At 36.3% G+C, this 14,003-nt stretch overlaps 1 protein-coding gene across 1 annotated transcript in view; it reads left to right on the forward strand.

Moving 5' to 3' along the window:
• The first annotated feature begins 329 nt into the window (after positions 1-329).
• FGF16 (fibroblast growth factor 16) overlaps positions 330-14,003 on the forward strand; it is a 30,955-nt gene continuing 17,281 nt past the window's right edge. Inside the window, exon 1 of the mRNA XM_075186024.1 lies at positions 330-962. Coding sequence (XP_075042125.1) covers positions 689-962 — 274 coding nt within the window. The 5' untranslated portion in view covers positions 330-688. The remainder of the gene's footprint in view (positions 963-14,003) is intronic.

Raw genomic sequence — 14,003 nt, forward strand, 5'->3', positions numbered from 1 at the left:
TTGCTCATCTCCTCTCAGCACTCGCACTTGTAGCCTTAAGTTGGTGCGTCTATCTCGTGTGCAGTAACTGGAAGTGTTTGGCCAGACACCTTAGACAGACAGAGATGTGGAGTATCTGAGTGCAGCGTGATTTGTGTACACCAGTAAGGTCACACACATACACACATGATTTCATCAGTGCTTTTTACAGGGTCTTTGCCAAAAACTGTTCTGCCTCGCTGCCATGTGCAGATTTTTCCTTTTTTATAATAAAGGAGGGAGTGCAACATTTTTTTCTCCAAAAAGAACTAAATGGATCAGAGGGGAAAAAAAAGGTTTAGCCAGGGGGAATAATAATGAGGTGTGGCTTGTATTTAAATATCCAGTAACTCAATGTTAAGGGGAGTGTGTTATGTATATAAAGTGGAGTTTTCATCTCTTAGCTAGACAGACCCAGCTATGAAAAGCAAGAGGAGATTAATGAAGAGGGACAAGTTTGCAATTCCCTATTGGAACAAGGTCACTCGTGGACACAACGGCACAGAGGGACTGCTGGAACCAAAAGGCATTGACAAGTTGATAGACATCAACGGCAAACTTAATATCTAATTGCTTCACACATTTGACAAACTCCAGTTTTTGTTTTTCCTTTAAAATCCGAGGTCACTTAAAATTGACACACTGTACTCATTCCTACCAGTCTCTGGCCATGGCTGAAGTTGGTGGTTTTTTAGCATCTCTGGATATAGATGTGCATGGATTTTCTTCATCTCTTGGGAATGTTCCTTTAGCTGATTCTCCTGGCTTTTTGAATGAGAGACTGGGTCAAATAGAAGGGAGACTACAGCGAGGGTCTCCCACTGATTTTGCCCACCTGAAGGGTATCCTGAGGAGGAGACAGCTTTACTGCAGGACAGGATTTCATCTGGAAATCTTCCCCAATGGCACTGTGCATGGCACAAGGCAGGACCACAGCAGATTTGGTAAGGTTCCCCCATGTTTTCTAACATTATTAGATGTTATCAATGCATGTAAATGGTGTGTGCAATATATATAACTTAATGTGCCTAGTGATAATCCTGATGGCCTGTATTTTGTGTTTGTTTCATTGGTGATCAAACATTTCACTTTATTCTTAAATGTCATTCAATTACCACAGTAGAGTATGTTTATACTTTTAAATGTGCATTATACTGTTAGTGATTAAAAATAAATAATTTTGTTTATTTTATTTTTTTATTTGTTTGTTTTCCTGTTGAGAATTGTTGATATCAGATCAGATTTTGGCTACTTTTGAAATCCTAAACACAAAGAGTATAATCACATTGAGGGAAATTTTAAAACGTAGTTCATAAAAGTCTTTAAAGCAATGATATACCTACACATTACCTGTAGTTGTTGTGCATGGACCTCCCCCAGATTATCATTAAATTGTTTTTGTCATAATACTTAGTATATATATATATATATATATATATATATATATATATATATATATATATATATATAATGTCAATCATATCAGAAAATGTTCTCATTTTGTTATAGCATGAACCACCCCCAAAGTTTTGGGCTACATTACCAGTGGCAAAACTAGTAACAGAAGTAAACATGGCAACAACAATATCTCGCTGCTAAAGATACATTTCTATGTACTATCTGGTAGCAAAGCCCTTAGATTGTTTGCTTTTTAGATTGTTAGCTCTTGGGATTATGCCACCTGCTCCACATGGCTACACTTGTTCTCTTTACACTGTACATTGAACTACCTGTATATTTTAGTAAAGATCATTAGTTTTACAGTGGAGGATTTAAAAGGTGTTGGAGTTTATCAAATTGTTGAGTCCTAATCACTGCACGCTTTGTAGTTACATACTACATATATAAATTGAAATGTAAATGCAAACTTGAAACCAACATCCTACATTGCAAGAAACTATGATCCTAGATTCTGCTTTAAAAGCATTTTGTGTTCTAGAATTTCTCATCTTGGAACCCTGTTTACAATACACATGCTTATACGCTTCTTCCTTCTCACCCTTTATAAGCAATTACATAACAACTAATAATGTATAATAATTTACTATTGTGGGCACAGGGGTTGGTTTATATACAAGACATGCTATTCTTGAACACGTGTTGTTCACCGTTATGATACTGCCTGGGCTGGATTGAAAACCCTGTAAAACAGAAATATTTACACTAAAGTTGTAGGGAACACCTGGACATTGTAGATTCATGCCTCTATTTCTTTGTTGTTTTTAATTAGCTATCATGAAACTGATAGGGCAAAAGCATCACTTGGTTCAGTTCAGTAGAACATGAGGTTGAATCCATTGCTCCTACAGCGTTGCTATGTCTGATTATTCTCTAACATGCACCTGCAAAATGTCTTCTTCATGCTGCTAAATTAAGACAAAATTCAGTATATTTTTTATATGTTTATTTCATAAGTTTTTCTGTGCGGGTTTAACCTATTCCCTGCAAATATCTTGTGGAAGTAAAAAGGTTCAGTGTTACTATTTTTAACAAGGATGTAGCCAGGATTGCTGGCAAATGGGGGGAATGTCTGAAAATTGGGTAGTGTGCTGAATGTTATTGTCCGAGTATGAATAACGATATGCAGAGAAAACAGAAAACTCGCATCTTCCACAGAAAGCAGACAAATAAAAATACCTGTTTGTTTAAATGATTAACTATTGAAATATCCTACGCTGCTGTCACAAGTAGTAAACTGCCCAAGCTGAGAAATTGTATATACATTACCATGACAGCTATTTCACGCAAGATTTGTGGTATGTCACAAATCTGTGCTTTCAAAGTAATGGAAGAGTTAATCCTAGGTTTAAGGTGTGCCCCCATCGCAGTGGATTTGCAGTGACCCTCTCCCATGCTCCCTTGGTCTGGGACCCACCCTAGAGGAAACAGGTGTCCTTCCTCTAGAAGTCTGCTCTCCTCTCATCACCATCCTGCGATGCCTTGCGGGCCCGATCTGGCAGCTGAAGGGTTAACCCCTTCCCTGCCAACCTGCATACCAAGCCAGAAACACCGCCACCGCTGCCACATACAAAACTAATTACACGATTAATATAAATCATCTCTCCTTTCCAGTTTCCGCTTGGGTAGAACTGAAATGCTAAACAAATGTGCTCATTTTGAAGAAATGTCAACTTCTTTTTTTTTTTCTGACTTCCTTTTTTCTGCAGGTGCACAAAAAACATTTTTGAGGAATGTCTGGGATTAGTCAACTCATCCTGGATCCTGCCCTCCCTAGATTCTTTTTCCAAAATCACAGCGCAGGGTCCAGTGTATCTGCCTATTGTCAAGGCATTTATATATTTATTACTCATGTACCTTGATTTATTGATTTGTTCCATGTTTGACACATGTTATCAGTCCCTTCTGCTCTGTGGCTTTGATGAATGATCAATGTGTCTGAACAATTCATCCTGCTGGAGTGCTGTGTGGACATCAGCAATGCTTTTTAACCCAGCAAAAAGGAATATGTATTGATTCAGAGGCACATTACAGTTGGGTCTGTATGTGTATATTAAGAATGTTATTTCATGTGCGATTTTGGAAACAATAATCCAGGATTCCCTTTAGTTTCCAAATTTTCAAATTAAGCTGCATTTTTTTATTTATGACTTTTCATTACACTTTCAGAGATTTGTCATTCTAATTGGATACTAATAATAAAATGACTGCAATAGGTCATGGGAAAGTAGCATTTTTTGAGAAAATCAACATAACAGATCAGCATAAGTTTGGTTCATATAGCGTATGAGTCGCAAATTCTTCCTTATAACCAGAAATGTTTACCTTGAGAAAGAAATCAGTATATTGGCACTTCGTTGCTAACTGTCATTAATTTCCAGTAATAATCTCAGTTTTTAAATATTTTTCACTGGAAATCTTTGTACTTTTTTAATATTAATCATCTGCACAGCATTACTTCTCTTATTGTGAGGAAACAATTCTGACAATGTCTTCCTGTTCTTCATGCTTTATAAGTTAATATTTATTCCACAGAAGTATTGGAATTATATGATGAACATGTCTTATTAGGAGGCATTTTGTCCTATGTCTTCTAGAATTCTATTATGATCATGTCCAGTTGTTATGTTGGCTAGGTGTAGTGTCCTATTTCTTCTAGAATTCTATTATGATCATGTCCAGTTGTTATGTTGGCTAGGTGTAGTGTCCTATGTCTTCTAGAATTCTATTATGATCATGTCCAGTTGTTATGTTGGCTAGGTGTAGTGTCCTATGTTTTCTAGAATTCTATTATGATCATGTTCAGTTGTTATGTTGGCTAGGTGTAGTGTCCTATGTCTTCTAGAATTCTATTATGATCATGTCCAGTTGTTATGTTGGCTAGGTGTAGTGTCCTATGTCTTCTAGAATTCTATTATGATCATGTCCAGTTGTTATGTTGGCTAGGTGTAGTGTCCTATGTCTTCTAGAATTCTATTATGATCATGTCCAGTTGTTATGTTGGCTAGGTGTAGTGTCCTATGTCTTCTAGAATTCTATTATGATCATGTCCAGTTGTTATCTTGCCTAGGTGTAGTGTCCTATGTCTTCTAGAATTCTATTATGATCATGTCCAGTTGTTATGCTGGCTAGGTATAGTGTCCTATGTCTTCTAAAATTCTATTATGATCATGTCCAGTTGTTATGTTGGCTAGGTGTAGTGTCCTATGTCTTCTAAAATTCTATTATGATCATGTCCAGTTGTTATGTTGGCTAGGTGTAGTGTCCTATGTCTTCTAGAATTCTATTATGATCATGTCCAGTTGTTATGTTGGCTAGGTGTAGTGTCCTATGTCTTCTAGAATTTTATTATGATCATGTCCAGTTGTTATATTGGCTAGGTGTAGTGTCCTATGTCTTCTAAAATTCTATTATGATCATGTCCAGTTGTTATGTTGGCTAGGTGTAGTGTCCTATGTCTTCTAGAATTCTATTATGATCATGTCCAGTTGTTATGTTGGCTAGGTGTAGTGTCCTATGTCTTCTAGAATTCTATTATGATCATGTTCAGTTGTTATGTTGGCTAGGTGTAGTGTCCTATGTCTTTAAACAGTGTTATAAAACTGAATTATGTTAATGTACGGTGGTCATGTCATGTTTATATAGCGTGTTTAGAGTACAATCGTATTATATTATAATAAAGTCCACTGTTTATGTTGTATTCAGTAGTTGTAGTGTTCTATGTCTGTATAGAGAGTAATGGAACTCTTTTATGTTACTATCCAGTTGTCATATGATATTGTGCAGATATAGTATCTTATGTCTCTGTGTATTACGGAATTGTTTTATGTTGATATCCAGTGGTCATGTGAAAATTATGTAGGTGTAGTGTCCTATGACTGTATAAAGGGCATTACCATTGGATTATGAATTCCAGTGATCATATTAGGGTGTAGTGTGCTATGTTTGTATAGGAGAACAGTATTATGTTGATGTACAGCAGGTCATGTCATGTTCAGTATGCTGTTCTATAAAGACTTAGATTTTACTGTATAAGTGTATATATGTATCCAGTGGTGATTTAGAAGCTGTAGTCCACCTATATCCACCTAGATATGCGCGTAAAGAAGTTCCATCCAGCAAGGAGCGGAGGTGCATGCAGTCTGTGGGGAGGGCTCAGAAGATCCCTCTGCAGGTGGCGTTTAGCTATAAGAGAGCATTGCTAATGCAGCTTATGGAATTGCCCCATTTCACCATCCCCATAGAGCACTATGGGTAAGACTGTTGCAATCGACTCTGTGCTTAAGACTGGAGATATCTCCTATATCTCCTGTATTGGTAAAACTATGAGATACAATGCTTTCTTTAACCCTACGAAAATTTACATTTTCACAGGATTTATGGGCTACAATTTTTTGATTAATAGGCCTCTAGGTCACTGTTAGTATTTTTCCTGCAAAACGGTGTCCACGATTGTAACCAACATCTACAGCAGGTCTTTTTGGCAGCAATGTATCATAGCCAAACAAAATAAAATTTTGGATTTACAAGCTGTTTCCAGCACTGTTCCATGTGTCTTTATTATGACACTTTATCTTGAGTAATTGGCACACATGTAAAACTTGCCTGTTATATTAAAATGCAATATATTATTGTTTGGGTATGTCTAGCATCACTAAAATGGACATCATTAGTGAGATAAATATGTAATTACATGCTCGATTTGTAGGATAAATTGAGTTATTTGGGTTTGCATTAAAAATGTTTCATCCCTTTTACAAATTGCTATTTTGTCCAAGGTTTCATCGATGCGATTCTTTGGACATTGTGGTGCTTGTGATCAAGTGATCAGACACTGTCTATCACAGTCAGTCTTCCTATTCAGATGTGCTCTCTGGAAAGGTTGCATTAAAAACAGAATTAATAGAAGTCAGTTGTGCTTTGGTGTACTGAAATCAGTGGCAATGGATCTATTAGAGAAAAGTTTGTTCAGACATGCGTTCTTGCAGAATTTGCCCACTTCATGTTTCCAACAGAACAAAATGTGAGCAAACGGTTCTGAGAACGGTGCAGGCATCATGTACATTGATCCTGGTGCCTGCATGCCTCTGCTGTTCACACCAGCAACAATGTAAATTATGGGTGAGAGCAAAGTGTCCTGTGAGCAGCAGTTCCCAAGGCCTGTACGGTTTTCAAAAACGATGGCTCACGTCCTGTTCCCTTTGGAAATTCTGTGAAAAACGCTTGTCTGAACAAGCCCTAAACTTTTAACTCTTTATATCCAGCGCATGCAGACTAGTTGGAGCAGTGCTCCTATTATGCAATCAAATAATAGACCAAAAAAAGCACTGAACTATTCTAGTACTTAGTTTGTTTTTCATAATGATAGAGTTAAGTATCCAGATAACATTTGTAATGTTGCTTGTTTGACCTTCATATTACTGCTCATTTTGGTCCAATGTTGAGCCCACAATTAAACATTTTGTGAACTCTTGTTGAACACATGAAAACTGGTGGAGAAACAGGAATTTTACACAAAGTGTGCAAACGAGTATTTATGGTTCCTTGCTTATGAAATGAAGTGTAGATATTTAGCTAAAGTAAGTTACTATGCATTTAGTTCATCTTCAAAAATTGTCAACATAACAGTTTTACATCATATTTGTTATACAATTCAGTTTATTGACACACAGGACTAACTTAGAAACAAAGAAGGTTAATGGCAGATAAATATCAGATGGTCTGTCAAAGTCTGCCCAACTTATTACTTATTAATGATTTAATGTCAAGACAGACCTGAAATCTCAAACAATCATTTATTAAGTTTTTTTTCAGTAGTGACTGTTGGAAGTTTATTCTAAGTGTCTTCTCTTTAAATAAAATAACCTCTTTCCCCCAGCAGAAAGATACAGTTTGTTTTCCTACCATCTCAAATGAATGATATGATAGTCAGTAACATCTTAATGGATTTGGTAAAATCAGTGATTTATCCAGACACTCCCTTTAAATATGGAGCCCTAAAATGAATGCCTACAAGTATTGAGTCATATAGATTCAGCACCTTGCAAATAAAAATGTAATCCCCTACTGCTTACTCTAGGCATTACAAATGCACATGTTGCCTGCTGTCACCATTCACCAATCTAAAATGGTAGCAAATGGGGTAGGGTGGGATGGACAAGAGGGCCAATTGCAAATTGCAATCTCTCAACTGCAGCTTGTGATTGGTCCTCCTACTCATACGCTCATTTTGGTTTTGACCAAGCTGTGAGAGGATTGGAGGAATCCTCTAAAAACAGCTGAATGTAGCAGTCTCTTGTGCTAGGGAGAGAAGCAAATAAATAAATGTTTTTCGGTAGGTGGAATTGCAGGTTTATGGGTATTATTTACTAAAGGTATACATTTTACCCACATTTTGCTGATCTTTCTTTCTCTTCCAAAGTCCAGGTTGAGAGCAAATTAAAAGAAAAAAATTACTATTTTGTTATTTTCTCCTAAGTCTGAAGCAAACATTGTTAAGCAAAATGTACACCTTTAGTAAATCATCCCCTAAATTCAGAGACAACTTTTTACATATAGAGGGCCTGAGTCATTAAGGAGAGCAAAGCATAAAAAAAGGAGTACATTTATACCTTGGCAAAACCATGTTGCATTGGAGGGGAGGGTAAATTTAAAATGTGGGGACAGATTTATATTTGGGGTAAGGCATGTTTTAGATAAACTTTAAATGCACAGTGGCGAAGTGTTTAGCACTTCTGCCTCACAGCGCTGGGGTCATGAGTTCAATTCCCGCCCGTGGCCTTATCTGTGTGGAGTTTGTATGTTCTCCCTGTGTTTGCATGGGTTTCCTCCGGGTGCTCCGGTTTCCTCCCACACTCTAAAAACATACTAGTAGGTTAATTGGCTACTATCAAAAATTGACCCTAGTCTCTGTCTGTGTGTTTGTATGTTAGGGAATGTAGACTGTAAGCTCCAATGGGGCAGGGACTGATGTGAGGGAGTTCTCTGCACAGCACTGCGGAATCGGTGGCGCTATATAAATAAATGGTGATGATGATGATGTTTGTGTTAAAAGAAAGCTATCAAGTATTTTTGTGCTACACGAAAAAAACAGCCAGTATTTTCCATTGTAACATGGTTTGTCCAGGAGCAAACTTACTCCTTTTTTGCCTTACTTTTAATGAATCAGGCCCACTATGTTTTAATATCCCACAATCATCTCACAGAATGATATAGTCACGGGAGAGCTGTATTTGAACTCCATGAAGCCATGAATTTGGAAATACTCGTAAGTCACTTAGTGCTCTTACCAGCCTAAAAAGCTTCTGCATGGTGCAGTCTAGAAATAAAATCACAATGTGATGATTTGAAAGATTTTATTTATTTAAATGCAAATGCTATCCACTAATGGAATTTGTGAAACCTGATATTCCGGAAGTCCCATATTAGGTTTTTCATTAGTTTTGCCTATAGAGTAAGTTAGGCATTTTATAAGACTAAGTAATATCTTACAATTCTTTGTGTCTCTAAGCTAGGGTTGAGCTATATTATACGGAATATAACAGAAATTTACGTAAGTCAAGGAATTAGAGAGGAAGTCAGTTCATCTAAACACTATATACAATATCCCCAAGTAACACCTGTATAAAATGTATTTGAGTGCTTTGGCTACAGGCTTCTAAGAATTGTCAGACCCCTCCCTAAGGAAAGAAATCAATGTTGTAAAAATGGTACATTTCATGTTTATTATATTAACTACATCAACTGATTAATACATTTCATCTGATATGCTGCACTTTATGGTATTGAACACTCCCCCTTTCTTCAGAGCTCTCCAAGGCGATCACTGTTAAACTCTGCAGTTAACATTGAACTCAAGCTACATACACAAATTGTAATAAGGGAGATAGGATTACAACATTTTACATGATTATTTAGCCAATGTGTGGCATTGTCCAACCTACATTGTCTATGTGCTCCCATTAACATAGCAGTGTCAGAATATGGCAACCAACACTCCTACACTGTAGAAATGGGAAAACTGTACTGTTTTGAAAACTTCAGCAAGTTTGCTGAAGCAGGCTTTTGTTAACTCTTTTACCAGTGTCACATTACAATTAAAATAAACGCCATGGCAAATAATGTCCATTAACACTGAATTTTCTCTGCTGTCTCGCATTGCCCGCATTGTGAGAGATCAGCAACCCACAGCCATCAATACCTTCAATTTCAGAACTGATGTCAACATATAATCTTTTATCACATTCACATCTGCATATATTGAGTTTAATATTTTCTCTTTTGTGTTATTGCACTGCTGAAGAAAAGTCTATTTATTATCTAGTTTATCTCCAAAAACAAAGGACTTGTACTAGCATTCTAGACAATAAGACGGTTTTGTTTGAAAATCTAATCGCCAAGTAGGTGTTAAGTAAAGTATATAAAACTACATTATACCCCAAAGGAATCAATTCCAGGCTAACAATTTATAAAATCACTTTACCATTAGTTAGGGGTCTGTACAAGATACAAGATCTGTACACTGTCCTCAACTATTATCTTAGTATTAGATTCCAGGTTACAGCTGTCTCTGATAGCTCCACCTAAGTCCCTGCCCCATACTCCCTGGCTTTGTTGTCTCTGTTAAACAAATGTTTCATTCCCCATTATTCATGTGAATGAACGTGTCTAGACATCCAATATAAGACATTCTGGGTTTGTGCATTACACTGCTCCCCAAGGCAGTGTTAAATGAATATTTGTGTGCTGGATTTGAAAGAGAAGCCCAATAGTATTTATTGGAAACCTGTGTCTGTACATAAAGCGGAGCTGAATCATGCTCCACAAGTCTATAATATTATGTACATGCAACATTAATTTGCTATTAACTCTTCACCTGACAGAGGAATGTGCTGCTCGTTATAAAGAAATACATGGCTTACTCCTCAGGCTATTTTTTCCTTTGTGGAAGAGCTTTTTGTGGTACTCACAAATATAGTGAAATTCTTGACAAAAGCGTTTTAAAATTGCATATAGTGACTCCACTTTTACCAGGGAAGCAATTTTCCCGAGCACTTTCCAAGTAGCCAACTACTCAGAAAATTATCTGGATGTGAAAAATGAACCAACTACCGATGTGCACCTGTAAAATATCCACCCTGTTAGAGATCTAAATTAGATGGGAAATAATCAGTTCTTACATTTATCTGGAATTCAGCCAAGGTCATAAAATACACTGCATGGTATATTGACGACTTAAAAGAAACCAACCAAAAAATACAAACAAAAAAGTACAATACCTTCATTGCCACTTGTGGACAGCAGGTGGCGTAACAGAGTTGAACCATTCCTCAAATGTTTGTAGATACTTATAGTAAGCTGTATATTATTATAGGGCAAGATGAATATCCACTGTAAACTTCTTATTTGTCATTTATATGTTCATGTTGAGTATAATAACGATGCTGTGGATATATAAAGACCCGTGCGTGGTGGACTTTGGAGTGCTGTCACACTGTCACAGGATATCCCAGTGACGTCAACTATCCCAAGGCATTACTAGTAGATCCATGCTGACATGGATCTAATAGTTACTGCTATTGTAATTATTAGTAGATCCACTTTGCATTGGAACTACAGTGTTAGTAATAAAAAATAGGAGATACCTGTTGGAGTTTCTGATGACTCCTAATGGATTCTCCTAGTTAAAAAAATTGAAAACGTGAGTTAAAAAATAGGATAAAATATATCCCTTTTGTGTCCCTATAACTACTTGCCTACTCTTCTGGAATGTCCGGGAGACTCTTGAATATCCCAGCAGTGTAGGATATGCTCCCAGATTCCGCTTCACTTTTGTATGATGTGGGCAGGACGGGGCCTTGATGACGCAATTTGATATGTTGTTACGCCCCCTGCACTTGTCCCTTGGTCCTCCTCTCCAGGATTTCCTGGAGGGGAGGTCCAAAAAGTAAGCAAATATGCCATTAACCTCACCCTCAGACCTTGCTTAAAAGAACACATATTTGGTATCACTCAGTTAAACTAGGCAAATGCATTTCCGTGTAATTTTCTAGACTTGCTCTGAATATGTATAAGTAACCTTTGGAAAAATTATGGCAAAGTATATTTTATTGTGATCTTTTGCCTGATTTGCCATGGTTAATGGATTAAAATGAAAATTTTATTTAAATATACTACCAAAAGACACTCCTGAAAAACTATCTATAATTTTAATATACTTGGGTAGAATGAGAAATAACAAAGTAATTCCCGGCACAAAACCATGAAAACGGACTCTGTCATAGAGGTATTGACCATTTCTGCTCTTGAAGGAGTTAATGAGGACTCCTCACTCACATACTGTGAATACAGAATCATGATGGTTAAATGGGCAGTATGGTGCTTATACAAAGAGTATTTGGTTAGGATGCAAAATCACTGATATATTTACATTTTTCTGGTAACTGTTGTGGTTGCTGTTTAACACATCTAGGAACCTCTGACCTGAAAAGTTAAACAATAAATAAAGCGGACCATTTAGGCTAAGGGTTATCACAGAAATACAGAGTTTGCTGCATTGATTCAGTACCCATCATGCAATATCCCAGCCTCTGCACAGACTATTTCATGTACTGCTAAATTCACCAGGTTAAAAGTCCCTTGCTATTTATGCTAATGACTTTCTGCTACTTCTCTGAATTGAGGTTTACTCTCATATTCAGGAACTAGAAAGGAGGACAGCATGTTGGTAGAACATTAAAGGCTCCGTTTACTCTCACACACTTACTAAGTTAAAGCAGCAATCCTATTTAACATAAATCACTGTGGTAAGTATAATGTTGTTGTTTTTTACCATTCTCCCTTGATTTTTTTTTCTTTGTGCTGCTGTTAATGTATTAAGATTCTGCATTACCATGGCAACCACAGTCATATGGCACATAATGTAGTGAGCAGAGAGGCTTTGGAATGCCCCTCTGAGCTCTGTATGCACTGTGACATCCCCCTTCTCGCCAAATGCGCCATCACATGACATGATGAGAGCTGTGAGCCTCTGTGTGTGTAGCAGACTGATTGTGTCCTTGTCAGACAGCCATTTTTGATGCCAGAGAGAGAAGAGAGCTTGTAAAAAAGGAGATAATGATCTATAGGAGGATAGCTAAGAAAAATCAGATGCTTAAAATGTACTTAACTTGCTATTTAAGTAAGAACTCTTCTATGTGGTATTGCTGCTTTAAGTGTAATGTCCAGCTCACCAATCCTTGTATCAGTGCTTATCAAAATATTAGCATCACTGCCCACTGCTGTCTTGTTTTGTAAAAGGGTAGTCCCACTTATTTAAAATATATTTATTATTTATAATATTCAATTAAATTACACATAAAGTACCATTACTTCAAGTCAAGTAGTTTTTGTGATACATAGCATATCTGATACCCAAGATATTTATTTGACATATTTTTAAAGTGTCAGTTGTGTGTGTCTAACATTGAAACTTTTAATAAACCCTATGATAATTTGTTTTTATTATATACATGTGCATTGTGATTTACATTTAATTATTCGTGGACAGGCTCAAACACAAAAGAGAAATGCAATGTCTATTTAGTGTGAATAAAATACAATATGGCTTGTTACATGTGGAAACAATGAAAGCTGTTTCGGACTAAAATTATACTTAGTCAACTGAATGAAAAAGTAGAATAAAATAAAAATCATTGACAAAATTAAGATACTGATGAAATGATAAATGGATAAGATATACCCTGCAAAGTAAGGGTTACAATGCTAAAATGAATGTATACATAATTATACATTGTAATTCCTACATTTCAAGTTCTGTGGAATGTTTAGAAGAGTCAGATTTACTTAATGTTTATTTATGGGTTGTTAGAGGCATATTTACATCTTTTTGTAACACCCCACTGAAAGCCTGATAGCATGTGTCCATATTATCAATTTTACTTCTCTAATCCCCCACCAAGAATTTATTTTTTACATGTCAATATCTTCATCAAAGATAACAAGCTCTAAATTAAAACATATTTAAAAAAAAAAACAGATAATAACAGTTGTTTTCATGTTATATAAAAATAGGAAAAATGGAAAATGACAGTTGGCCAGTACACATACATAGGGAGAAAGTGCTTATTTACTATCAATTTCCCTGAGTACACACCACTTTCATCACTAAGAAACGGTTATTTTTGTAAAAGGTGTGGTACAAGACAATTTTTTTCATTGGTGTGATGATGGTTCTATAGATTCATCCCTACTTGATAATAGCTTTATAATAGTGTTATAAAGACAGAGAGATGATTTAGACCTCAGTCATTTTTTCTTCATTTTTATAATTTAATATAACTTTGCTACTGAATTTATTAAGAAAGCAACTAAGAGTAACGTGGATAGTGTAATATATGATGCCCTATAGACTGCTGGGGTTCTGGACATACACCAGTCTTTCTAAACATTGCATAAATAGGACCATAAACATTTCAGAAATATCTTTCCCATTGAATGGTATTCTAGAGTCTGATGCACCATTAGTT

The sequence above is a fragment of the Mixophyes fleayi genome, chromosome 9, assembly GCF_038048845.1.
Source record: "Mixophyes fleayi isolate aMixFle1 chromosome 9, aMixFle1.hap1, whole genome shotgun sequence".
NCBI lineage: Eukaryota > Metazoa > Chordata > Amphibia > Anura > Limnodynastidae > Mixophyes > Mixophyes fleayi.